This window comes from Mus pahari, chromosome X (assembly GCF_900095145.1).
Source record: "Mus pahari chromosome X, PAHARI_EIJ_v1.1, whole genome shotgun sequence".
Taxonomy (NCBI): domain Eukaryota; kingdom Metazoa; phylum Chordata; class Mammalia; order Rodentia; family Muridae; genus Mus; species Mus pahari.
The window spans coordinates 138,733,696-138,761,465 of record NC_034613.1 but is presented as its reverse complement, the minus strand read 5'-3'; the positions used below and the strand labels follow the sequence as shown (position 1 = coordinate 138,761,465).

The following is a 27,770-nucleotide window of genomic DNA, read 5'->3' as shown; positions in this document are numbered from 1 at the left end:
AAGGAAAGAAAGGTGGTATTTGGGAACGTTTGAAGAGAGAAAAGGTATGGAGGAAATGATGAAGTTACAGTATAATCTCAAAAAATCTTAAAAAAAAAAAAGAACAGAGTTGATGCTGAAATTACCAGACTTCAGCAGGGAAACTTACAGCAACTTTATATGCAGCTTCTATGTAGAAGACAAGATTCTGTATGAAGGCTACTTCGTCGAGGGTAAAAATAATACGCAAACCTAATAAAGAAAAGCAATGAGGTTATGAAGGAATACTGTAAAGAGAGTTGTCAGTTACATACAACCATTAGTTTGCTAACAAATAAGTCTTTTTTAAAAAAAAAATCACATCTTTACTTTTCCTATTGGGTATCAACAGTTAACTCTGAAGTAAGTCCTATGGTTGATGTCTTACTTCAGGTAAAGACAGGAAGTTGGGGGAGGGGTAGCTCCACTACTGCAGATGTGCCTAAGGGAAGAGTCAGAGATAAGACATGTACCTCTGTAAGATGTTATGTTTATGCAGAGAAGATACTAACAAAGCAAAGATTTTTAGCTCAGAAGTATCAGTGGCATTGTCACCAGCCTTGGGCGAGTCAAAGCAAAAACTGTACATATGCCCAGGTAGAGGCCAGTTTCTGCCTGCAGGTCTCAGCCTGGTCCCCTGCATTTCCTGCTGTATCACAAACACACAGGGAAGCATGCTTTTCCTCTGCATAACCTACTACTAAAACTAATTCTATATTTGTAGTAACCTAATACTACTTGGTGTGTTCTGAATAAGTTCAGTGTTACTAATGTGAAAGGTGTGGGGGCCTATATGAGTTTAGGCCCTGATGGATGTCTTAAAACCCTTAAAGAGGCTTCACAGGGCATTCAGTTCTCAATTCATCTGTCATGCAAAGAAATGGCTTTCTACTTCTTCAGAAGAGGCAGCTCTTACCAGACAGTTGAACTTGGTATCATGGACTTTTCAGCCTCTAGAGCTATGAGAAAAGAAACTTCCATACTGCTTAAATTTGCCAGTTTTGGTTATCATATTTCAATGCACATTTCCCCCTTCACTTTCTCATGTCACTCAAATGGCCCTGGCTCACCTGAGGCAGTCATCTGGGCCAGGAACAGGAGGAAGAGAGAGGTGGCATCCACCTGGAGGTGGCCCCACTGGTCATCACCCACCACAGTGCTGCATGTGGCAGTGTTGTATTTGGCATGTAGGCTGTCCTTGGTACTCTGAGTGTGCTTGAACTTCTCCACTTTGTCCACCTAAGGAAGAAGGAAATCTTGTTCCACACAGTATACAGGTTCACAGCTGGCAGAAGCCATCTCTAGGGATAATCACTGAAGCACCTGACCTCTTACCTGTGATTTCTGGGAGCCAGGATGATGGGAAGTAGCTAATGACCACTACACACAGGGGCCATGATGGAGATTTTTCTACTTATTTAATGGAAATATCTCAGCACACAGAGTTTTTAGAAAGCTCTACACAGGTGAGGTCAAAAGGGATCCTTGTCTACAGACTCCCAGCAGAGGTACATGGTAGGTTGTCAAGGACATAGGGAGGGGAGAAAAAGAACCTGTTTAAATTTCAACTTCTCTTTTCTTAACATGCTAGAGAAAAAGGGCACAATGTCTTTGGATACTCAAACTAAGGATGGGATGGCATCACACGCATCTCTGAACCAGTGCAGGGTCTAGTATAAGGTTCTATGCCTAGTACTGCAATGAACTGTTTCATTTACCCTACACTGAAGATATCGGCAAATGATAATGTCAATTTTAAAAAAATGATTTACATGTATTTATCTTTTTGTGTCTACATGTATGTGTATGGTAACACATGTGAAGCTTGAGAACAACTGTGAAAACTGTTTCTCTCTGTTGAGCATGTGGTGTGGTCTTGGCACTGAACTCTGGCCTTCAGGATTGGTAATGGGTGCCATTACCCACTAACTCATTCCCAGTAATGACATTCTTTAAAAGCTCAAGATCTCAATCTGAAGGAAAACCACACAGAATGCATAAGAAGTAGTGCATGGCTTTCTGAGGGGTTTTAATATTGTTTTTCTTAATTAAAAAAAAAAAGACATGTTCTCTTTTATACACATAGATCTCTGAAAGAGGGTCTTTGAAAGAAATTGTCCTTTGAGACTATGGTTCTATAGCATAAAAATTATTAAGGATAATTTTAAAAAGAGAAATTTAAGCAAAATATTGTGGTCTTCTTCTTGAGAAAGTTCAGAATGTAACATGCATTCTATCCCAATTAAAATGACACAAATGTCACTTTAATGTTCTATAGGTCCAAATTTGTCTCATTTCACCTACCTGCCTCATCATACACTGGAGAAGACCTCGCATCAGCTTCACTACGTTCTGTAGAAATAAGATAGCATCAGTAACAACGCGTCGTAGGTTTCTTGCTTCAACAAAACCGATTACTCCTACATGGTCAATAAGCCAGTGTTGTCTGGAAATGTTCCACAAAAGATAGATCCCAACTCTACATAAATATTCTGATTGTTCACATTATTGAGATTTTTCTACTCCATCACAAAATAAGTATTTTAACAAAATGATTTATCTCACATAAAAGGGTTGGGTCAGATGCATCTTTGGGTTCTGGAGTTCAATGACTCCCAAATGACATTCTTATAAACTTAATACTCTGGAACTCTATGTTACATTTCTTAGTAATTTATTTTTGTTATACTAAGGACCAATTAGGCCTACTACGTCTGTCCAAAAGTAATGCTATTTTGCCAAAAGGGCCATTTGTGACACCATTATTGGACCATCAAGCAAAGTTCTTACAAAATACAAGCGGTATCCAAGGTTTTTTAATGATGTTATTATTAATAATATGGCAACTGATTACTATCACCACCATCATCATTATTAATCATAATAATACTACATTAATTAGCTATCACATCCAGACACTGTGAAAAACACTTAATGTTTATTATTTCAAATTCTAGCCCCAGCCTTGTGAGATGAGGAACCTGAGCCTGAGGGAGATGAAGTAACATTTCTCAACTCTCCGTGATGACAAGGGGCAGAGAAAAACAGAGCCTAGATAATCAGACATCATGGACTGAAAGTTTCTACTTACAAGCATGGGCGTATCAGGGCACATACCATGCCTTCTAGGGGACAGCAGAGTAAAAGGGCCTAAAAGTTTGTGGTCAGTGAAAAGTCTGCAAGTTAGACCCTTCCTCCTCTAAAGTACAAGGATTCTTGGATATAATTCCAATTTTTGTTATAAATTATGTTGAGACAGAAAAGGTAAACTTAACAGTTATAATTCTTGCAGTGTAGACAATGTACACAATTGTCAACTGACTTCCCCTCAAACAAACAAAAACACCCTATTTCCCATGAGAAGAAATGCAATGCTTTCCAACTTGGACTGATATTGCCAATCCCCTGTAGTGGGGAAACATCAGGAAATGTGGGGGTAGGGGGTATTCTAATCATAACAATGACAGAGGTAAATAATATTGGAACTTAAGGATCTGGACCAGAGTCCCTAAATGTCCCCAAATGCATGAGCTAATATCACATAAATGAAAGACTATGTTCATCAAGCCCCAAGTGCCCCTAACTGAATATTACTTGAAGATGCCCAGTGATTGTTATTTTCTATAATAAAAGGTGATGTTTCCATTAATATTTGTTATTTATTATGACAGAGTATTACTATGTAGCCCTCCATGTTCAAGAACTCATTATGTAGACCTTGGCTTTGAACTCAAAGAGATATATCTGTTTCTGCTTCCTGAGTAGTGGGATAAAGGTGTATACCACTATGCCCGGTCCCATCTTTTATTTTACTAACTACATATCAAATAGGAAAAGATATTAAATATGAAACACTGTGGTCTGGGTTTCAGTTCAGGAACAGAAAATTTAATCAACTTTTGTGTGGGGGGGCAGGTATGGAGGGAGGAAGGGAGAGGGTGGAGGGATGGAGAACTGTGGGGTTTTCACGATCCTGCTTCAGGTTTAATAGCTAACACATGGAGAGTCTGCATAGTTTAAGGCTAAGGCTTTTGGCCTTTTGCTGAGGCAGTCCCTCAGCTAGTCTCTAACTTAACCAGACTTGTGCCCCATTCCAGCTCTCCACGTGCTTCTCAGTGCCTGCTCAGGTCCTGAAGCTGCCTGCTCTTGTGCAAAAGCCACATTCCTTTCTCAACCAGTTGGCTTTGGGGTCTACTTGGGGAAGGGCAGTTTGCCTTTCTTTTAAAGTGACATTAACAGATCCTGCTAGCCTGGCTCTACAGGTTCCAAATAACAATTGACACAGGCAATTGACAAGGACACACTTTTTCATACCCAGAAAATATAATACTTGTGAGTCATCCCAACAAGGAGGTGGGATCTGTAAGACGCTTGTCATCAAATTATTATACCAGCTGGGCGTGGTGGCGCACACCTTTAATCCCGGCACTCGGGAGGCAGAGGCAGGCGGATTTCTGAGTTCAAGGCCAGCCTGGTCTACAAAGTGAGTTCCAGGACAGCCAGGGCTACACAGAGAAACCCTGTCTTGAAAAACCAAAAAAAAAAATTATTATACCAGCAAATAACCAATTCACTCTGCCATCCAGCCATCTTTCTGGATGAACATTCAGAGATTTTTATTTGCAATTTTAAAAAACTTTGTATTCTTCAAAAACTAAGTGATTTTGTCACCTCAGTCAGCAAGCCTTGGTCAAATCTAAACTTGGTTCCCACAGATAAGCTTTCCCACAGCTGTCAAATGTCCTGCATGCTGCGTACCACTCATGCCCATTCTGGTTACAACACTAGGTTGTAAGTACTTTTCCTGGCACAGTAATCCAGTAGCTAACAACACCATCCAGGAATATATGGACTAAAGATAAATCCCAGGACTAAGATGCCCAGTTGGTTCAGTGTGTGCTTATCCTGTATGAGGCTATGAGTTCAATTACCATCCACTATATTCCATCTTTACAAAGACAAATCTCAAATATTCTCATGCCAAGGTCATTATACTTTTATATTTCAGTGTTCCTTACTGTTTGGTTCAGACCTGGGGACAAGTGACTGAGGTTCATATTTTATATACAAAAGAAGACCCGCCCTCCAGGTTCTCTCAGCATCCCTCAGTCCCTACTAGCATCTCCCAGCCCTGACCCTTGAACTTTCCAACCCAGGGGCCTTCCTCCAGAGGGATCCTCCCTCCCTCTATAATTGTGGTCTCTGTGGTCTCTCTCCCACTTCTCCTCCTCCTCCTCCTCCTCCTCCTCCTCTCCTCTCCTTCCCTCTTCCTCCTCCTCCTCCTCCTTCTTCTTTTCCTCTCTCTCCTCTCTCTCTTTTTCTTGCATATTATGTTGATCAAATTATAACGGACCTGGCATGTTTCTCATTTTCTCTCTTTCTCTCGCTCTCTCTCTCCTCTCTCCCCTCCCTCCCTCCCTCCCCCCTCCCCCCTCTCTCCCCCCTTTCTCTGCCCTTTCCCTATGGTGACTCCTCTGGCCTGAATCTTTGGGACCAGTGAACTCATCCAAGAACAGCTTCCCAATTAACAGGCCCTTAATATCTAATCTGGCTTGAACTGGTTCATTTTACCAGATGCAAAGAAATAACCGATCACTTACCTGAACACTACTACTCAAAACATTTGAAAATATCTCCTACGCTCAGAGTAGAATATTTACTATAGTAATTGTCTTAATAGATATCATGATTTCTGATTTTGGAAATTATTTTTTTCTTGTACTGGGGATTGAACGCAGGGGCTCTAGCATGCCAGGCAAGCATTTTGCCAGTGAGTTACATCCATCCTCTGACTATGGAAACCTTAATAATATACCTTCATTGAGCTATATGGCAAATAACACAGACACAAAAATAACAATTTGGCTCCAATCTAAAGGATGAATATGAATTAATAAAACTGATTTCATAGAATGATGCAAACTAGAAAGTGTTAGCTTACGGGTGATTCTACTAGACTCCTCCCAGGAGCAATGGTTTATGTCATTACCTGCTGCCTCCGAGTGCATGTGGCATATAAAGGGTCTGCTCTGCTTGCCACCCCAGCTCTCTCTCTGTTCCCAAGTGTCCTCCCCCTTTCTGCCTTTCTCTGTGCCCATCCTCTCTCCTGCCCTTATGGCTCTGCTCCTGTAGGGTTGTCTGCCTACACCCCTTTCTCTAGATCCTCATGCCCCTCCCTTTCTCCAAATAAACCCCCTTATACCAGATCTGTTGCATGGAGTAATTTCTCAGGGAAACACCTTGCCATGGGTCCACCAGGTACCCTCTTGCCCCATTATATTTCATAACAGGCATTTTTAAAAGGAAATTTCAAAATTGCTTTAAGCAGTGGCAACAACATTTAGATAAATATTCTTTGGACTGTTACCACTCTGAAAAGCACATGCTTTGGGATATCTAGCTCTGATACATCAGCTGTTTTTCTTTTTTTCCATTTGGTACCCAATGTGAGGAGTTGGTACATGTGGTAGATGGCCAAACATCAACTTTTCATAAACAATCACATTAATTTATGACAGTTTATACATATAGAAAAATATGACTACTTCGGCATATTAACAGGTTTGGGGTAGAAATTTAGATGTTTCCCATTTAATGTGATTGGCGATTTTATCATTATATTATCTCAAACACAAAGATAAATGTTTATACCATCCAAATGTCTTCACAGAGCATTCTGTATCAGAAATGAAGGATGGGCCTGCACATAAATGATTTCCTCATGTGTTCTCTAGTTCAAGAAAAGGTACCGTGCAGACAAGACACTGATGTCAGTCACTATTACCTGTTCCAACTCATAGGCCTTGGCTTTATCCTCATCACGGTCAGCATTCTTGCGGTAGGCCATGCCCAGGCCCCAAACAGCCAATATGCTATAGATGTTGTCCCGTACCCAGGCATCCTTCTGGTCATGGCTGGCTGATAACAGCCCAGTGACTGGGTTCTATTGAGAAGAGACACAAAAATGCTTAGCATCATCCTTCATAAAGCTTTCATACAATTAGTGTTTGCCTATGGAGGTAGATGAGAACTCAAGAGCAAAGAGCACAGAGAGACCTAAGTTTCTCTTCTCTGTACCTTAGATAGATGCCTCACTCATATAATAAAGAACTTTCTAATTCTTACACTCTTTTTTAAACCTTCAGACCAGACCATACTGTCATAGTGGAGAAATGAGAAACACCAAAAAGAAAAGGTCTAATAGGCTTTAGCAATCTGTGTATTATACACTTCAGATCTGTCTGGACTTCATGTTTGTAAAGCACTGAACCTGGGAGTAAGATCACTATATTCAGGGCCCTGATCCACCTCCTAACTCTATATGTGCAGAAAAGCTACCAAGCCTGTCTGGACTTCAGCTACCATGTCTGCAATGCAGATACTTCACACATCTGAACAGAAGAGGCTATGCAGAAGGGTATATGGGAACCCTCATTAGCTGTGATATTATTGATGTGTTCTACAAAAGCAGAAGAAGCAACAAAATGTTTGGACCTTCCCATGCAAAGTTATACACAAATGTTTATAGCAGCATTATTCATAAATGATAAAAAGTAGAAATCAACTAATGAATGAATAAAACAGTTCCCTTTCTTTTTAAAAAATTATTTTATGTATATTGAATATTTTGCCTGCATATATGCATATATGTATATGTATGCCTAGTACCCACAGAGGTCAGAAGAGAGTGCTGATTCCCTAGAACTAGAGTTATAAATGGTTTTAAATCATGTCGGTGATAGGAACAGAACCTGGGTCCCCTACAAGAACAAGTGCTCTTAACCACTCCTTCTTTCCAGCCTGGTTTTCTCTTTTCTTTATAAAGGAGATTAAAGTTAATTGTGGCAAAAGATGTATAAACACATGGTTATACTAAAAACCAGTTGTGTACATTAAATAAACAAATTGTATACTAACTAAATTATATGTCAATGAAGCTATTTATATTTGGAGGTACTAGGGATTGAACCTGGAGCATGATACATGTTAGGCAAACATTCTATGACTGAGCTATATGCCCAGTTCAATTTTATTATTCTTTAATCTTTTTATACAGTCCAGTTGTTGTCCCCCTCTTGGTCTACCCTCTGACAGTTCCTTATCCCATACCTCCTCCCCAGTCACCAAGAGGATGGCCCCACTCACACTCCCCACCAGACCTCCCTGCTCCCTGGGGCCTCAAGTCTCTCAAGGGTTAAATGCTTCTTCTCTCACTGAGGCCAGAACAGGCAATCCTCCCAGTCAAATATTTTTAAAGCCAACCCTAATAATAATAATAATAAAACTCTGAGCCCACAAATAAAATGGTTAAGAAATGAGTCATATGAAGGCAGCTGACTTCTGAAATAGGTATGTAATAAAATATACTTTTACAATTAGAACCTTACCATCTTAAAAAAAAGTCTTACTTGTCAGCTTAATATATTACCTGTACTCCTACCCACTAGTTTTTGTGAGCCACCCAAATAGATATATGTTTTTAGAGGTCTGGGATCTTTGCTTGACATTGGTATGTGTTTTAGTTAGAGTTTCTATTGCTTTGACAAAAACACTATGACCAAAAACAAGTTGAAAGGGAAGTTTTATTCAAGTTACATATCCAGATCATAGTCCAACAATGGAGTAAGTTAGGGCAAGAACTCAAGCAGGAATGGAACCTGGAGATAGGAGCTGGTGGAGAGGTCATGGAGTTACTTACTGGCTTGCTCAGCCTGCTTTCTTGTAGAATCCAAGCACCACCCACAATAGGCTCAGCCATCCACCACTGGTCACTAGTTGAGAAGATGCCTTACAGCATGGAGGCATTTCCTCAGCTGAGGCTCCTTTCTCTCATGATTGTAGCTTGTGTCAAGTTGACACACAAAACCAGCCAGTACAGTATGAAAGTAGAGAGGCATGTTAAACAAAGTGGACAGCTCAGAAGTACATTGCCTAGCATGCACACGAGGCCTGGGGTTCAACTGAAGCATAAAAAAGAAAAAAACCAACATCCATTATTCAGAGAATACTATATCATTAGTAGGAAGGTTCGTGAAAAAAAATCCTACTGGGTAATTCTGAAAGAATACTGTCTACGTATTAGGTAAGATATATATATATATATATATACAGCCTGGTCTACAAAGTGAGTTCAAGGACAGCCAGGGCTGTACAGAGAAACCCTGTCTCGAAAAACCAAAAAAAAAAAAAAAAAAAAAAAAAAAAAAAAGAGTACTGAAATTTCACTGGCTTCTAAATGCCAAGTATTTCTTTCTCATAGATGCTTTGTATCTATCCTTGGTCAGATGTGATTTCACTGTTTTCTTCTAGGAACCCATGATACTGAGCAGCCTGTGTCTAAAATATTGTCCAGCCTCATGGCAGTGGGGCAGACAGATAACTACCGACAATAGTCCGTTCTCCATAAAGGTGTAACAATCCTAAATATGTGTGATCTAACAAAAGGTAGAGGAATATTTACACAGATGGATGAAACAGACTAGACTTCAGGATCAAGACCATGGGAATATAACAAACTGAGTCTTGATAAAGGTCTAAAAATAGTCCATAGGAGAAGGGAAAGCCCTTTTAAAAAAACAGGCAAAAATGGACTTCAATTGAAATCTCATACTGGCAGACCAATTTGCCTTCTCAACTATATTGAACATTCTGACCATGCACATTGGTTAGTTTTCTGATACAATCTTATACTTCAATTCCATACTATAAGCATCCTAAAGATAAAGTTACTGCTCTAGTGCAACCCTGGCCCATTTAGAGATACTGAATGAATATAGAATGAATGTGCTGGCTTTACTGATTTATAGAATGAAATATTTTCCAAAGATACTTAAAGTACACATCCTATTTCTACAAATACCTGTAATATGCCCAGCTAACACTAGATGCTTATCATTGACTAGAGATTGTTCCATTAGCATGCATGTTCTTCTGCTGAGTTCCTAGGACCCTGAAGAAGCGAGTCAAACATGCAGAACATAAACTTTGGGAATGACTCAACTGGGAAAATTAGGTTTTGCTCTAGAAGTAGACATGTAGGTAAGCAGGGAGCTGCTTCAATGTAAGATACAGCTTAATGCTCAACTCAGAGTTGAGACTCAAAGTTGCATGTCAGAAGCTGAGGTTGAGGAGGCAGAAAATGTAACTGGGAGTTAGGGTACAAGGCTGGAGGGTGACCAGAGAAGCCAGGGTACATGACTACCTAGATTGGTACATATACTCTTAAAACATATTCAACACTATGTTTTTGTTCTGGTAAAAGACAAAGAATAAAATCTTCACCCAAGCTAAAAAACAATGTTTACACAGTCTTCTTGGCTACTGGCAATCCCACAATGATTCTCAAAAGCCAAGGATGGAATAGAGTTTAACAACATAGGAGAACAGAGATGCTGAAACAGTGACATACTCTGCTCCTCAGAGGGTATGTGAGTGGAGGGAGGGGCAGGAAAGCTCTGTAATGTGGATGCTGAGCTAACGCTAGAACTGCAGAACACTTATGAACTTAGACCAAAGACTAAACCAAACTAGATGGAATTCAACAAGGATTTATTTATTGGGCTCCTGTGTTTAATAAAGCTTGCTGAACTAATTTTATTACCCATCACTCCCACATTTGAAATGACTCAGCTCCCTTTACACATATACTCCCACCCTCAGGATCCCAACAAATCTTTACACAGAGCCTCCCTTCTCTTCCAAATTGCTCCCTACTCCAGCAGCTACCCTGTGACCCAGAGACATAGCCTGCTCTCATAATTATGTATACAAAAACTTAACTGTAAAACAGTTAGCTTTTAATAGTAACCAACTAACTATGGGAGTGCCAATACCACAAAGCTAATGTTATCTTAACAGAAGAAGGGCAGGGTGTGGCACAGTGGTAGAACACCTCCTTAGCATACATACATCCCTGGATTATTAGATTCCCTGCAACTCTCATTCCCTTCCTCATACATAGTAGCTTCCAGAATTAGGAGACTCATACTAGCAAGCTCAGTTCCCAATTGTGATGATTATCCTTGTCAAGTGGCCACAATCTAGAATTACCTCCCGGGGAGAGAATCTCAATGAGGGATACATCTTTCCATAGGCAGGGCTCTTGAGCTGGATATATATATAGTTTTTACATCTTTCTATAGGCAGGGCTCCTGAGATTATATATATATATATATATATTTTGAGACAGGGTTTCTCTGTGTAACCCTGGCTGTCCTGGAACTCACTCTATAGACCAAGCTGGCCTTGAATCCTGAGCTGTTTTTAAGAGTAGAGAAACTTCAGTAAGTACAAGTGAGTTTGAACACATCTATTTTTTTTCTTTGTTTATTACCATGGATGTGATGTGACTAAGCATTCTAACATCTTGCTACTTCGACTTACTTCCCTGCTATCATAGACTGTAACCTGGCTTTGTGACCTAAAATAAAAAAAGGTTTCTCCCTTAGTTGCTTTTTGCCTGAGGGTTTTTTTAAATCACAGAAACAAAACCATCATCTGGGGCATTACTGAGAGAAGGTAGACTCTTTAGAAGGTGGGGAGTAACGAATGGAAGTTAGGTCCTTGAGGTTAAGACCTTAAAGGAGATATTAGGACATGAGCACCTCTCCCTCCCCTTTTTCCTGATTCTTAGCCATGAGGTGAACAGCTCCAGTGTAGTTCCTACCAAGATACACTATGCTGTTATAGGCCCTCAGCAATGGGGCTATGACTACAGGGTTGGAATTTCTGAAACTAGGGTCAAAATAATCCTTTTTTTTAATGTTTAAAGTTTCCCAATATGTCATAGTAACAGAGATAGCTATCTAAGACTGATAAGAGAATAAAGTAAAACAAAGCCATGCAATGTAAATGTTATCCCTTGAGCTCCTGAATCTAGCCATGCCCAAAACCAGAACAACTTCCTGCACTTTTTAATTATTTGAGCAATATATTCTCATTTGTGTTATAAGGCTATTTGAGATGAGCTTCTGTCATCTACAACAGAAAAAAAAAATCCTGACAAATACAACAATAAATGTCTACATACTGAACTAGACACCGTAAAAACTTTACTCGATGATATGTTGAGGCAAGATGAGATCAGTAAGAGGGGCTTAATACAAAGAAGCACAATTGCCTCAATGTCAATGCAAGACTGAGCCAAAAGTAAGGCAGAATATACATACGCCTGATAGTAACATCAACATACTAAAATATACCAGTCTGCACTCCACTCAGTGAGGTAATAGATGAATGTCAACAACTACACACTAGATATGGCATGGAGAATACACATTCTCTTTTTTCTACCTATTTGAAAAAGACTCTTTATCAGGTGTTGCCCTTGCTTATACTACTAGTTCCTTATGATCCAACCTCCATAAAAGGTTGTCACAGAAAGACCTAAATCTTCACTTTGCTACCCTACTCAAAATTCTCCAGTGCCTATAGACAGAGTTGAAATCACTTATATTGCCACTCCAAACTCATGTGGTATTGGCGCCCAAACAGCGACTCCCAGGACATGTGGAGTTTGTATCTCTTCAAAAGGATAGCAGTAATTTTGCCTGACCATTCTCCACTTAATGGCTGGTTGCCTCCTTTCCTTTTTTTTGCTTGCTTTTCTTTCTGACAACCAGACCCATCATATTTTAAGGATGTCAATACGTATGGGAATTGTCTGTATTGGTCCTATAAGTTAGAAACAAAGAAGCATGGGACATCCCACAGCACAGATTATACCACTCTAAAGATCTTAATGTTAACCACATTTAAATAAACATTGAAGAACCTTGGAATGAACGGTGGAAAATGGGTTGATGGGTAAACTTTATGCTCCCTTTGATACCAACCCCTCTACTGACCTTTGTATCTACCAACAGCTTGTACTCACAACTAAGCCCATACTAACTTAACATCGTTCTACAGGAAACAAAAGGGAAGGAACAAGTAAAATCGATAGAATCCTGGAGTCAATACATTTTATATGTTGTTGACTTTCTCCTGCTCACCACACACCCAAATGCCTCCGTTTCTTTTTGCCTCTAGCACCCACCCCCTGCTTTATCAATTTTGTGATAAAGCCAACCAAGAGACAGGATGCTTGTCCAGACTTCATGATTTTCCCTTTTGATCAAAGATCTACACTACTCCTCTATCTTCTAGGCCTACAGACCACCAAAGTGCTGCCAATCAGACTGTCACCAGCTTGACTTGTACATCACCCCTTTTCTTCCTTTGGTGTAAGGGAAAGATAAACCCCCTGCATAAACTTACCCCCTGCCAGGATTTTGCACTCCTGTTGTGATTATTCCACAGGTTTATCTCTTTGAGGAAGAGAAGGTAGCACTACTGCTACAAATCAGACAGAAACAAGAGCTAGTCATCCCCCTGCTAGCAAGCATAGGACTTGTCACCTCCCTTATTAGATCTGCCAAAGCAGTAACAGCTGCCATTGTCCAGACACATCACCTGGCTGGAGACTTTTGAGACAAGCTTGCTCAGGGAAGGCATCTACAACTCCCAGCCCTGAATTCCTCCAGTGACAGATGAACTCTCTTGCTGGGGTTGTGCTCGAAAATGGGAGAGCACTAGATCTAATAACTGCTGAACACGGGGGAACTTGCTTGATATTGGGAGAAGAATGATCTTTTTATGTGAATGAATCAAATGTTGCTGAGACCAATGCTAACTGCCCTCAAAAAAAAAAAAAAAAAAAAAAAAAAAGAAAAGAAAAGAAAAGAGAAGAAAAGAAAAGAAAAGAAAAGAAAAAGAAATCCATAAAGACCTGTGGTACATTTACACAATGCAGTACTACTCAGCTATTAAAAACAATGAATTTATGAAATTCTTGGGCAAATGATATCTGGAGGATATCATCCTTAGTGAGGTAACCCAATCACAAAAGAAGTCACTAGATATGTACTCGCTGATAAGCGGATATTAGCCCAGAAACTTAGAATACCCAAGATACATTATGCAAAACAGAAGAAAAATCAAGAAGAAAATCAAGAAGGATGACCATTGTGTGGATACTTCATTCCTCCTTAGAATAAGGAACAAAATACCCATGAAAGGATATAAGTACAGAGACAAAATTTAGAGCTAAGATGAAAGGATGGACTATCCAGAGACTACCCCATTCGGGAGTCCATCCCATCATCAGCCACTAAACCTAGATACTAATGCTCATGCCAGCAAGATTCTGCTGAAGGGACCCTGATATTGCGGCCTATTGTGAGGCTATGCCAGTGCCTGGCAAACACAGAAGTGGATGCTCACAGCCAGCTATTGGATGGAACACAGGGTCCCCAATGGAGGAGCTAGAGAAAGTACCCAAGGACCTGAAGGGAGCTGCAACCCTGTAGGTGGAACAACAATATGAACTAACCAGTACTCCTGAGTTTGTGTCTGTAGCTGCATATGTAGCAGAAGATGGCCTAATTGGCCATCACTGGGAATAGAGGCCCCTTGGTCTTGCAAACTTTATATGACCCAGCACAAGGCAAGGCCTGGGCCAAGTAGTGGGAGTGGGTGGGTAGGGGAACAGAGGTGGGGGGGGAGGGGTATAGGAAACTTTCGGGATAGCATTTGAAATGTAAATAAAGAAAATAAAAAAAAAAGACCTGCTCTCAAGGTTTCAATCCACTGAACAATTAAGTTCCTTTAATAACCCCTTCTTTCTTGGCAGTTATATCTCATTAGCTCTTATACTGTGTTTTATTCTGATGCTTGCTCCTCCCTACCTTATACAATTTCTCTGACAACAGATTACCAACACTGCTAGAATTATCACCAACCAAGTTATGGTCCACTCTCTGACCCTGGACCCCTCTGATACAGGTTATAAGGCATTTAAAGTCCATGATAACACCCCTTCATTATAAAACAGAGGGAGTTGTTGGGGAACCTCATTATTAAGGTAAGAGTGCCCCCATGACTAGATGGCTTTCTGAGCTTGGCACAAAATGGGGGATGGGGCTTCCCTGTCTCTGCCTGTCTTTGGAGAGTGTTCCTGAACATAGCTGGCTGGCCTTGTCTGAAAAATGACCTTATACAGTGCTCTCTGCAAGGCTGCATAACTCCACACACACAGACTTCTCTGGCTCCCTATCTGCATCATAATTAGGTGCTATATTATAGCCAATAAGCCCTTCCCACTTGATTGATGTTATGACCAATTAGCCCTTTCCACCCATATCCTCCAAAAGCCATTATATACCTTATCCCTGAAACAGTAGCCTCATCTCCCTGCAGCAGTCTCTGGAGGTCATTCCATCCTACTCTCTGCTATTTGAATGTTGCCCTCCACCTCTGCCCACTTTGTTACCTCAGGCTGGTGACCACCAGCCTCCAGGGAGAAAGGGGAGGTCACATGTTAGCTCTTTGAATCACCTGGCATTCACTCTTTAGCTCCCCACAAATCCACAGGTATTCCTGAAACTTTTGGGCCTATACACATGTTCATGCTCTCTTCTCTGTGGAGACTTCCTTAACTGAATAATTATCAATGTCCTTTCCCCAAGGATGTTGGAGGCTTCAATTAATCTACCTTTGGCATTTTTCCCTTTGGCTTAGGACTCACTGTGTGCATGTGCATGGGTGTCTGTCTTGCTCAGTTCTGAGGGAGGAAAGTACAGCTCAAATACTAAGAAGGGACTAGAATAAATGCTGAAAATACATGACTGATCATTATTATACATGCTAATAAAGAAAACAAGTAAAAGTAGAAAATCCTATCCACAAAATTCTCAAAACTCATTAAATTCATTCATTATGCTAGAATTTTATCTCAGAGACCACCTTTGAAAAATATTAAAAGGGAGTGGTGAGGAACAATGTTTTGGTGTATTTACTATGTGTATATGTGCATGCATAGGATTGCATGTACATTAGCATGCCTATAGAAGTTAGAGGACAGCTTGCAAGAATCTGTGCTCTCCTTACACCATTTGGGTCTGGGAGAGCTAACTCATGTTGTTAGGCTTGGTGGCAAGCAACCTTGACCCACTGAGCCATCTTGTCAGATCCTAGATATATTTTAACACGATATTTAAAATAATTGTATCTATAATTAAGACTACCAGACCTTTCACTGTTCGCGTGTTCCTTTGGATCCAGCATGGCCTTGGTAGGGACAGAATAACTTGGTTCCTGCCCCTGGGATAGGGCCAGCAGATGTGAGCCTACAGGAGTGTCAATGGCTGTTGTGGGCATACAGCTTGTTTGTATAATAATGTACCAAGGACTGCCCTCCCTGTTAACATTTTAGTGACTCCATAATAATCCGAGACAGCATGAATCCAGGAGGCAAAGGTGTGGCTAATGTCTCAGCACAATGGTAAATGCTGGGACCTCCAGGACTTCCCTTAAAGCTATGGAAAGGAACTCTAAATATATAATTTATAATCAAAATTTATAATCAAAAATATATAATTTCTCAAAAAAACAGGGATGCAATATGAATTATGAGAGGCTTACAAATGTAAAGGAACAAAAGCAGCTGCACTGTAAGCCTATTTGTCAGAAAGATACTAAGAAAGGATATAAAGAGATTTAGGGAGTGGTTATTGCAGGAGATCCCACCCAGCTAAGATTTTTTTCTGTTTATACTTAGGCAGACAGATTCCTGAGTTCTAGGTTGTCCTGGGACAGAGCCCCCCACCCCACCCCGTGTGGTAGAAATGGTAATTTCAGGGCAGGGTTCCACCAAGCTAGCTTATTGTCTGTACTTACCAGAGGTAGGCAGATCTCTGAGTTCTTTTGCAATGTTAAAAAAAAAAGTGCTTGCTGTCTCCCATGAACCGAAGGGCTAGAATCATGAGATGCTAATTCATAGGATAACTAAGAGGGAACTGAGAGTAAATGACTGGATTGATAAGTAAAAGACTTGGCTTATGATCTACAAGAGTTGAGCTATCCAGAGAATTTTTAGGATAAGAGAGAACTGCTTAGAGAGCTGTCTGGAGATCTCCAGAGAGAGCAGAACTTAGAGAAAGCAATCTGGAAAGTAGAACATAGGCTGCCAGCTTGGACCCACAGTTTGACTTTGAGTCATTTGTTTTGCAGCTCCCAGATAACCCTACCTCAGAACTCCTCTCCAAGCAGAGGCTGGTTCTTGGCACTTTTTCTCCCACCCTTCTCCATTCCTTTTTCCACTCTTTTAATCCCCTAACTTTAGGTAGGAGAGAAAAAAAGAATAAGAGGTTAAAGGGTCAACGATGTCCTTTAACTACTTCCTGCTGATTAGGAAAGTCAAATTCCTTGGGGCAAGTTTGATCTTAGAAGTCAAGATATCTAATTTCTTCTTTTCATCTCTTTGCACACCACTATTTAACAAACCACAACCAACAGCTTCCAACAACCAACTGGCCAACCAGCCCTTCTATCAAGACTCTAGCATTTATATATCTTCTGAAAAGTCCTCCAAATTCCAAACATTACACACTCAAAAATACAATCTGCAACTGACAAAACCACGCCCCGGCTAGAGCAAGAGGCAAATCATAGTCAGCTGCTTTGAAACAGCCTCATATCCCCACACCTGGGACTAAAATTTAAAAAAAATTCTTGTATTCCTGTGTTTTTCAAGAAACCAAAATTCTCACTACATACCAGCTTTTGTAAAATTTAATACCTAAACTTCAAGTGGGTCAGATGATATCACTGAAAATGTGAATTCTTGGGGCTAGACAGATGATTCAGCAATTAAGCGCACTGGTTGTTCTTCCAGAGGACCCAGGTTCAATTCCCAGCACATGCTGTCACTTCAGGGGATTGACATCCTCTTCTGGCCTACTCAGGTACCAGGCACACATTTAGTGCAGACAGACATTCAAACAAAACATTTCTATGCATTATAAAAAATTAGGGTTTTTGTTGGTTGTTCTATTTGTGTGTCTGTGAGGGGGGGAGACAGACAGACAGACACAGGCAGAGCTGCTGCATGTAGCTGCCTCTTGCTTTACCTAACAGAGCAGAGGTATGCAATCTTCATTTCTTTCTTTCTGTGCTTATTTAGTTCCTCCCCTCTAGTTTTACAAACATAAGTCAGGCAGCTGCTTCATTCCAGATCCCATTACCCATCTTAGATGCCTCCTAGGAACTGGGCCAGGTCACTTAACTTTTATCAAATGACTAATCACTCGCTTAGGAGATTTTCATTTTTTTGCTACTCTCTCATTAGTCAGTGTAATAAGAAGAGGGGTTACTGGGATGTCAATATTCAGTTTGGTGTTGTGTTAACTTATGTAGCACATTCACACTCAAGGGAGATATTAACTACCCTGTGGCTGATACATGAAGTCTCAGGGATCCACAGATTACTAGATACAGAGCCAGCCAAGTTCTACCAGAATAGGAACAACATAGATCCCACCCATTATTTGATCCTTGCATTTGCAATACCGATTTTTATGTCTTAAATTTCAGTTTAGCCTTCAAGTGACAGAGACACTGTATGTTTTTATTTATTTTTTCCAGACAGGGTGTTGATAAGTAGTTTTGGCTGGACTAGAACTCATGAAACTCCTTCTCTGCCTCAATAACATCTTTGGTAGTCTTGATTTTTGGTCTCCAAAAGCGATTCCAGGAGTCCACAATGGACTTTGTTGGGGAAGACAAAAATACAAAGGATCGTGAGACTCCTGAAATTTTTGTGAGTTTTTCTAAAGAGAGGACAAGATATTTTTCCTTCACAAAATATTCAATGGGTCTATATCACTTTTTACATGCCTTTTATGAACATTAATGGAAATCTCTGTGTCATATTTCTATTAATAGTTACACTTACACATAAGAGACAAGCTAAGCATAGTGGTGTGTACCTACAGAACTCCAGCTACTAGTGAGTTTAAGTAAAGAGAACACTTGAGCTTAGGAGATTCAGACCAGCCTAGGGAACATAGTGATACCCCGAGTCTTACAATTCCTTAAATTATTTAAAATATAAGCACAAATGACAAGGATAACATGGCAGAACTAAACTTGGTGAAATATTTAAAGAAACAGCTAATTCAAGTTTCACATTTTGAGACACATGGGGAACACAGTTTTCACTTATTATTTACAGCAATCTGATGTACTTAAACTATTCATCTGCACCCCCCTAGTTTGGTCCTGAGAAACTTGGTTTAGAGTACTTATGATGGCTCTCAGCTCACAAGAAGGACGTTGATCGTGTCAGCTGTGGTTCTTTCACTGTGAGACGAGAGATATGACTGGATGCTATTTTGGATCCTTATGAAGCCATGAAAAGCTGAGACCCAGGAAAGGTGGTATACACCTTTAATCCCAGAAGACCGGGCCAAGCAGATCTCTGAGTTCAAGGCTAGCCTGGAACAGAGCAAGTTCCAAGTAAAGAACAGCTTAAGTCCAAGCATGGTGGTATACTCCTTTAATTTGGGCCATAACTTCTGCTGGAGGCCTACATAAGGACACTGGGAGAAGGAAGGCTCTCTTCTTTTTTGCCTGCTTGCACTTACTTGCCGGCCCATCTGTTGGAACCTACTTCAAGATTCCAGTGTATACAGAAGACCAGCTGAAACACCTAGCCTTGTGAGACAGAGCAACTACTAGATTCTTGGACTTCCCATTCACAGCTGCCCATTGTTGGGTTAGTTTGACTGCAGACTCTAAGTCATTTCAACAATTTCTCTTAATATATAGACATTCCATAAATTTTGTGACTTTAGAACCCTAATACAGAATCCCAACTCTATCTTTTGAACATGAGAATTACAAACAGGCTAGGCAGTGGTGACAAACCCCTTTAATCCCAGCACTTGGGAGGCAGAAGCAGACATATCTCTGAGTTTGAGGCCAGCCTGGTCTACAGAGTGAGTTCCAGGACAGCCATGGCTAGACAGAGAAACCCTGTCTCAAACAACCAAACAAAAGAATTGCGAACAGGCTGCTATGCCCACATGTGTCCTGGGGACTCTTGCCAATGCTCACCTTGATTTCCGAAACAAGAGCTTTCACTGGGACCTAAAGTTTACTGATTAGACTAGGCTAGCTTGGCTAGCAAGCCCCCATGATCTTCCTATTTCCACCTTCCCGATATTGGGGTTATGCATCACCACATCTGGCTTTTACATGAGTGCTAACAACTGAACTGGGGCCCCCATGATTGCACAGCAAGCATCTTATCAACTGCGCTAAGTTTTCAGTCCTTTGCTTATATTATTTTTACAGTAATTCTTAAGCTTTTGACTTAAAACGACATGACAATTTCTTCACCCTCTCTTCTAAGGCAATAAAGGACTCAGAATACTTTAACCCCAGCCTTTTCTCAGTCTCCTGTCATACTACTTCCTGGACATAATTCTATTATTTTTAACTTTTCTACAGTTAGTCTTTACTACTGCTATTTATTCCATATATCATGTTCTATTTATGTTACTGTTTTCAGTTTAAATTCCACTGTTAATAATCTCAATGTAGTTCTTGCCCTAGTCTCTTTTCTAAATTATCATACTCATTAATTTCTATTATGAACACAAAATTGACTATTATTTTCTGATTCATATTCTCTTACCACTATTTCACACTTCACACATATTTAAGAAGCCTTCAAAAAGAACCATTACTGAAGAAATATCAAAAATCAACATTTTTAAATCTAGGCTAAAAAAAATCTAGAAAATTCTTTCTAAATGTCAATACATTCCTGAAAAGACTCCTCAGAATGTATATTCATAAAATAAAACTTGCTAAACGACTATTTTATAGACATAGGTCTTTCCCTTTTTGCCTTAAAAATTCAAATAATGTATAGTCGCCAAGTATTCTAGATTTGGCAAATAACATACAGGAAAAGGTCTTCTCTTTTACAGATACAGGAACATATTAGAGGACATACTAGACGATGTGAATAAACTACTGATTTAAAAGGAAGAATAACGATCAGCTTGACATTCTTATGAAATGATGTCTAACCTCTGAAACCAATATAAACTAGCCTCAACTGAAAAACCAAATAAAAATAGAGTTCAGAGCTTATAAGAATTGACTTGAAAAATGTTCAGAAACATGCATATACCTATAGAAGATGGCACAATATAGCACAAACTACAAAATCCTACTTCATCCACTTTTGAATTATGATTTTTAAAAAAAACAGAACACAGGGGACCTACCTAATATCACTCAGAAAAGATGACAAGGCCCTAAGCAAGTTAGGCCTCTACAAGTGAATAGTTGTTGCAGCAGGATAAATGCAGGGGAGCACTGGATGAGAAGGTGTCTACTTACAGATTCAAAGACTTTCCCAGTGGAGTATTCTGGTTATCCAGAGGAAAAGGGAAAAAATATGAGGACCTTTTCACTACCTACCCCCCCAAATAAATACAACTAAAAGGTCAGACAACTGCTCTTTAATCATTAAAATGTTGGGGAGGAAAGTCCAACTCGACAGCTTTGGTGATATTTTGCTCCTGAGCAAAGGCAAGCCTGGACCAACAGCTGTGCCCTTAAGGTGGCACAGAACTCATAGGAAGTATTTTTTTTCAACAAGGATTGAAGGATACTATAATGAGCCTGAGACATTGCTTGATGAATTAGAAAGAAGCACTAAAGTCTCTGTACTTAGGATCTGACTACATCAATGGAACACATAATTATGTCCAAAGACCAGAAAACAATTAGCAGCAGTATCAAGCCTTCCAGGAATGGGAGCTCATGGGCCAGGATGGTCTTGAAAGGACTGAGGAACAACATGTGGTCTATATCAAAAGCACCCACTGCATACTGATTGCACATAATGTGCCCAAGGAGTACACTAGACATTCATTTTTTTTTGAAAAATAATAACCAATTCCCATTCTACAGATGAAGGTGTTAACTCAGAAAAGATAAACAGAAAGCTCTGGGTATAATGGTGTACACCTTTAATCCCAACATGCATGAGGCTAAAGCAGGTCACTTTGAGGCCAGCTTGGTCTACATAGTGAGTTCTAGCCAGCTTGGACTCTTTACAGCTCTTTCTATCATAGTAATGGGTAGAAATGTTTTCAACTGGGATTTTTTTACAACGTTTTATAGTTGTAATTACATTCTAAGAATAAAAGCAAAGAGTAACCTCTCTATCTGCTTAGCCCCTCTTCAACTCTCCACTGGAATGCCATGTCTTACAGATCTCCTCCCTTTCCATCTGTGGTTTGGCAGTGGGGGGGAGGGGCGGGAGAGGGGGTGTTTTCTTCAAATAAACCCTGCATTCCTTTATGAGCAATCCTCAGAGCCATTAAGATATGGAAATGTTTCTCCTACATTTGCAGAAATTTCTTTTGGTGACAAAGACAAGCTGGTCTAATGTGAAACTCTTTTTATAGTCTTTACTTATTGCTTAGTGTGAACATTCATATTCCAATGCAGAAATAATAGTGGCTGTAACTAAGGGGTACTGCCTGGACTACTATGGCTATTAAGAGTATGCATACAGAGAATGCATGATTTTTAAAATCAAGACGTTTCTAGGTTACAAGCCACATTTGGCCCCAAAGTGTTTCAAACAAGAAACACTAAACTTATTATACTTTATTCATAAAATTCACTGTGTTGTGCTATGAACATTTTTTTTTATTTTACAGTGCTGCAATCCAATCAGGGCATTGAGAATACCAGGTAAACTACCACTAAGTCACACCACCAGCATTTATTCATTTTATGTAGGCACCACAGTTTGTATAATGCCTTGCATAGAAAAGACACAATACATTCTTCCTGAGTGAGAGGCCAAGGTTGAAAAATTAGCTAAGAAGAAAAAAAAATGGTTAATGGTTTAGAAATGACCACCAACTGCTACTTCCTTCTCTGACTCTCAAAGCCCTAAAAATAGATGCTGCCGATTGATTGAAGGCAAGCAATATAGCTGCTGTCTTTGCTCTGAACAAAAATAGCTCAGTGGTCTTACACTGGGGACTCACACATAACTTTTGCCAAGCAGGAAGCATAGCAGGCGTATTCATACCTGAGAGTATATGCACAGTTTCACAGGACCCTTTGATACTGATGCTGTGCCCAGAAGTTTTGTTGGCTGTAAAGTAGCAACCAGAGTGGGTCATAGGGTCCTCTCAGGGGGATTTCTAACAAGGGGGGGGGCAGTAACAATTGCCCACACTCCAGTCAGATGGCAAGCCTTGGGAGTTTTTCACTCCTGCCTACTGTTCCCAGAGTAGAGTTCACTGTTCTCATTCAGTGTGCTCTGCCCAACCTAACGGACTTCTTTCATCCAAAAGAGGCAGTCAGGAAGGACCTCGAGGGGTGCATTTCGAAGGGAGGAAAAGGAGGAGGGGAGGAAGAGGAGGGAAGAAAAGGTCCCAGAATTTTGCAATGCAGCCGCAGCAGCTGTTCAAAAGCCAGAAAGCCTGACTTGAGTAAAGTGAACACAATATCAACAAGGGAGTAGGGTGATAACTGGCTAGCAAAGACTGGATTAAAGTCGGAAACCTCTTAACTAAATGCAAGCTCTCATGAGTGACAGAGGCCTTGGGGAGAATGAGTTATACCAGTGGGCAGTTTCGACCGGTCTCCGGACTGCTCTCTGTTTACCTGGTAACACAGGATGGTTTGCTGCACCAGCCTCGCGTACCCGTCCAGGCGGACCCCGGAATTGCTCCTGCTCCGCATCTCGCCCAAGCTCACGGGCCACGGAGCCGGACCTGTCCGGTGGTGTCCACCAAAGTTGCCGCCTCCAAGGCTGACCTGGTCCTCAAAACATTCAGCTTCAATGAGTTCTTCAAACGGGGCTGAGCCGGAGGAGACGAAGAAGAGTTTTCAAACTGAGAGACCCAAAGTCGGACTCGCAAGGCGAGCCAACCAGAGTGTCGCGCCGCTGGGCGGTGCGGGGGAGGAGACAGGGGTGGCGCTATCGCGGCCCAGCCTCCCCTGGGTCAGCAGCTGCCCCGAGGGTCTCTAGTCCCACCACCATGCTCGACAGAACCGAGACTGGGCTCTAGGCTGGAGAAAGGCCTTGGCGGTACCCCTTTGTTTTGGGAGGTGGCTCCGGGTCGCCTGGGAGCTCACCCAAGCTCTACTAGGCTCCGCCCCCCGCGTGGGCGGACTCTCCAAGTCTCCGCCTAAAGGGAGAGGGTCTAAAAAGGAAGGCCGGTGGGAGCGGTGGGAGCCGGGCTCTGAACGGAAATTCAGTTTTGTTTTGTTTTTTCATTGAGGTTGCTCCTACCTCCACCTGCTTCCAACCGCGGCTGAGGCTACAGGAGCAGAGTCCTTCGGTCGCGGCCCCCGGGGTACGGAGGCCACCCCTCAGGCCGGCCCACACCAAGAAGCGGAACCCGTGCAGTCCCGCCCGGAAGGAACGCGTCGGGGGGCGGTACCGATCTGCTCGCAGCTCCGCCCCCACCCCGCCTCCGCTCTGGGGTTTGGAGCCCTCCTTGTCAAGGCCTGACCTGGAAGGAAAATGGGGCAGCTCGCAGGAGTACGGAGAACTTAGATCAAAGCAGAGAACAAGTCGGCTTTCTGGGTCGGCAATGACAAGGTCTCCTGAGCGGAACCGCCAAACCTATCCGAGACTAGAGAGAGGCTGGGCCGCCTGGGCATCCTTAGGATGACCCGCTGTCATAGCCCCGCCCTGTCCCGGGCCTCACCTGAGAACAGAGTCCCCAAAGTGGAGCTCAGCACTGAAAGCAAGAAAGGGAGTCCTGAGTACTGTCCTCCACATACACTCCTGGCACCCGTGCTTCCCGGCCTTAGCTCCTGGGAGAATTGTGCAGTTCATTTATAATAGTATATTTTGAAATTTGGCATCCCATTAGTTGTCAAGGTTGCTAACTACAGGCCGCATTCTTTGATCTAGTCTTCATTGTCCATCAAAATCTGGCCCACCAACAAATTAGACTGGGCAGCTGTTCTAATGTATTTGCTTCCACAAGCACTTCGTTATTCTCCACTTTGACCCATTTCATTGTCTGAAATTTACCTTTGCCTTAAAGATTAGGGCAGCCCACTCTCTCATTAGCTTTTCCAGTTTTCTGGATTCCTATAGCAGTTTCTTCAGTAAAGATGGGGCAACGAGTCAGTTCGAACTGCACTTTATTCCATTTCTGATTTATATAGACATCTGTGTCTCTGTTTCAGTTGTTTAACTTTTACTGTTTTTAATCTGTTGGAATAAACCTCATGCCTTGTAATGTGACTAGGTCAAGCACATGTAGCACATACTTGACTCAGAATGGCACTTAAACCATAGCTATTTTCAAACACCATTTGGAAATAGTGTATCGTTTACATTTTAACTAAGGCATACTTTTCTAACTGGATTATGAGTTGCTTATGAAATAGCTTGGTATCTCCCACCACGCCTGGCACAGAGTCAATTGTACATGTGTTTAGGGCTCAATGTTGATTGAATGAAAATGAGTCCTGCTTATTTGACTCCCCTTATAGGCACCCAACCCCCTATCAGCTCACATCCTTTTTTTCTAAGACAGAGTCTTGTCAGTAGTCTTGTCATGTAGCCTAGGCTGGTCTCAACTATATTATGTATCCAAGACTTTTCCTCAAACTCACAGCAATACTACTTTCCTCAACATCCAAAGTGTTGGGATTCTGAGTATGTGCCACCACACCCAGTCACATACTTTTCAAAATTCTTTTCAAGCCTTGGTACATGTATACGTTTTACATTGGGCAGTTCCCCTCATACCTTCTTACCATTCTTTTCTCAACTCTTATTTGTTTTAATAATGATACTTGAGTTATGAAGCAGTGCACAATGTACTTCCATGTAGGATTTGCTGTGGTCTAGGGAGTAAGATTAAGCATTCAATTATCCAGGGGAATGCCAGAACCAAGTACTGGGAGTGGGTGGGTAGGGGAGCAGGGGCAGGGCAGGGGGTATAGGGAACTTTCGGGATAGCATTAAGAAAATAATAATAAATAATAAATAAAAAATTTAAAAAAGCATTCAATTATCATAATTGATTCCGTTTATTAATCTTTCTATTTACCTTTGCTGGAGATTTCATATATTCTTCTGTATGTAAAAGGTGGCATCATTGCTTATTTTTAGGATGGCTTGTGTTCTCATTGGAAGCTTAAGACTCTGTCTTAGAGGACAGCATACAAAATGGAGATATCATATCTTTTGACCCTAAAGTACCCCTTCTCTGAACTGGGAAGGTCCATTCTTAATCAACTTGAGGAAACTAACCAGTTAACCAAATTAAACTGTTTCTGTAATAATTTAGTTTACTTGACCTGGAATCATTTTACTTTCCCATTACAATAGTGTAAAAGAATGTTAAATTTGTCTCTGCTCCAGCTTCTTGCAGCTATATAAGATTGAGAGTCAAGGAGACAGTCCAGGGACTGTAAGGGTTTCTTCATAGTGAAGAATATATCTATTAAATACATTTTTAAAAGCATATGTTTTAAAGCCAGGAATGGCAATACCTGTAATCCCAGCTCTGTGGATACTGAATCAGGAACGTCCTGAATTTGAGGCAAATCAGCCAGGGTTACAAGGCTATATGGCTATATATAGGTAAACATGATAAAAAGACAGTATATGAAATTCTCAAATAATTAATAAAATATTATTTTTAAAAGCTATATATTTACGATGGTTTGTATAGTCTTGGAATAGGGGGTGGCACCATTTGGAGGTGTGGCCTTGTTGGAATAGGTGTGACCTGGTTGGAGTAGGTGTGTCACTGTGGGCGTGGGCTTAATACTCTCACCCTAGGTGCCTGGAAGTCAGTCTTCCACTAGCAGCCTTTGGATAAAGAGGTAGAACTCTCAGCTCTGCCTGTGCCATGCCTGCCTGGATACTTCCATGCTCCCACCTTGATGATAATGGACTGAACCTCTGAACCTGTAAGCCAGCCCCAATTAAATGTTGGTTTTTTTTTTTATAAGACTTGCCTTGGTCATGGTGTCTGTTCACAGCAGTAAAACCCTGACTAATACAATATTCTATGTGAATATATATTTAATTTTTATATGTTCTGATTTCTTGATGTTGTATCTGGAAACTGAGGTGAGAAATAAATGAATATATTCCTAAGAATTTTTGACCCAATTTTGTTCCTGTTTTTTTAAAAAAAATATTCCTTTTTTATATACATGAGTATTTTGTTTGCATGTATGTATGCCTACTGTGTTCATGTCTGGTGCCTGTGGAAGTCAAAAGAGGTTGCCAGATCCCCTGGAATTTGAAATATAGGTGGTTGTGAGCTACCATGTGGGTCCTGGAAACCAAACCCAGATCCTCTGCAAGAGCAACAAGTTCTCTTAACTTCTGAGCCATCTCTCTGGTCCCAATAGTATGTTTTTATTGTACTCACTCAGCTTCTCCTGGTTTCTGTCCCTCAGACTCCAAGGAGGAGATGAGATAAACTGAATCATCTTTTCTTGCTATTATGAAAAGTCACACCAAACAAGTCTGCTTGGTGAGTATGCCATTCAGTAAATTAACTCTCCATTGAAATACCCTTCAAATAACACATCTTCCTCCAAGGTGACCTTGTCAGATACAAGCCAGCACCGAGTGGAACAGTTTGCATCATTTCATTAAAGGCACAGCTCATTAAAAGCAGCGAAGTTCCTAGGTAGCATCAATTGCTGCACTGTCACAGATGGACCTCACTTGGGTCCCCGATCTGTGTGGATTTGGTGAATGACAAACAGACCAACAGGAGAGATCGTGTAAAATCTGGATGTGTTCTCATAAAGTGGACACCAGTATTATATAGTACAGAGAACAAAGGGGTAGGATGTCACAGCAGGCAAAGTACATTGAAGTTACTTGACACAAA

General features: G+C 41.0%; 1 protein-coding gene across 3 annotated transcripts in view; it reads right to left on the bottom strand.

The window, feature by feature from the left end:
- Phka2 (phosphorylase kinase regulatory subunit alpha 2) overlaps positions 1–24,309 on the bottom strand; it is a 76,623-nt gene extending 52,314 nt beyond the window's left edge. The window contains exons 1-6 of one of the 3 annotated variants that reach the window (XM_029534207.1): positions 24,179–24,275; positions 23,548–23,744; positions 6,803–6,961; positions 2,323–2,370; positions 1,089–1,257; positions 149–231 (exon numbers count right to left, since the gene is read on the bottom strand). In XM_029534207.1, coding sequence (XP_029390067.1) covers positions 149–231; positions 1,089–1,257; positions 2,323–2,370; positions 6,803–6,961; positions 23,548–23,625 — 537 coding nt within the window. In that variant the 5' untranslated portion in view covers positions 23,626–23,744; positions 24,179–24,275. Of the gene's footprint in view, positions 1–148; positions 232–1,088; positions 1,258–2,322; positions 2,371–6,802; positions 6,962–21,252; positions 21,327–23,547 lie in introns of those variants that run through there. The other 2 variants (XM_021187651.2, XM_029534208.1) reach the window with 2 other exon arrangements.
- Between the last annotated feature and the right edge of the window lie 3,461 nt (positions 24,310–27,770).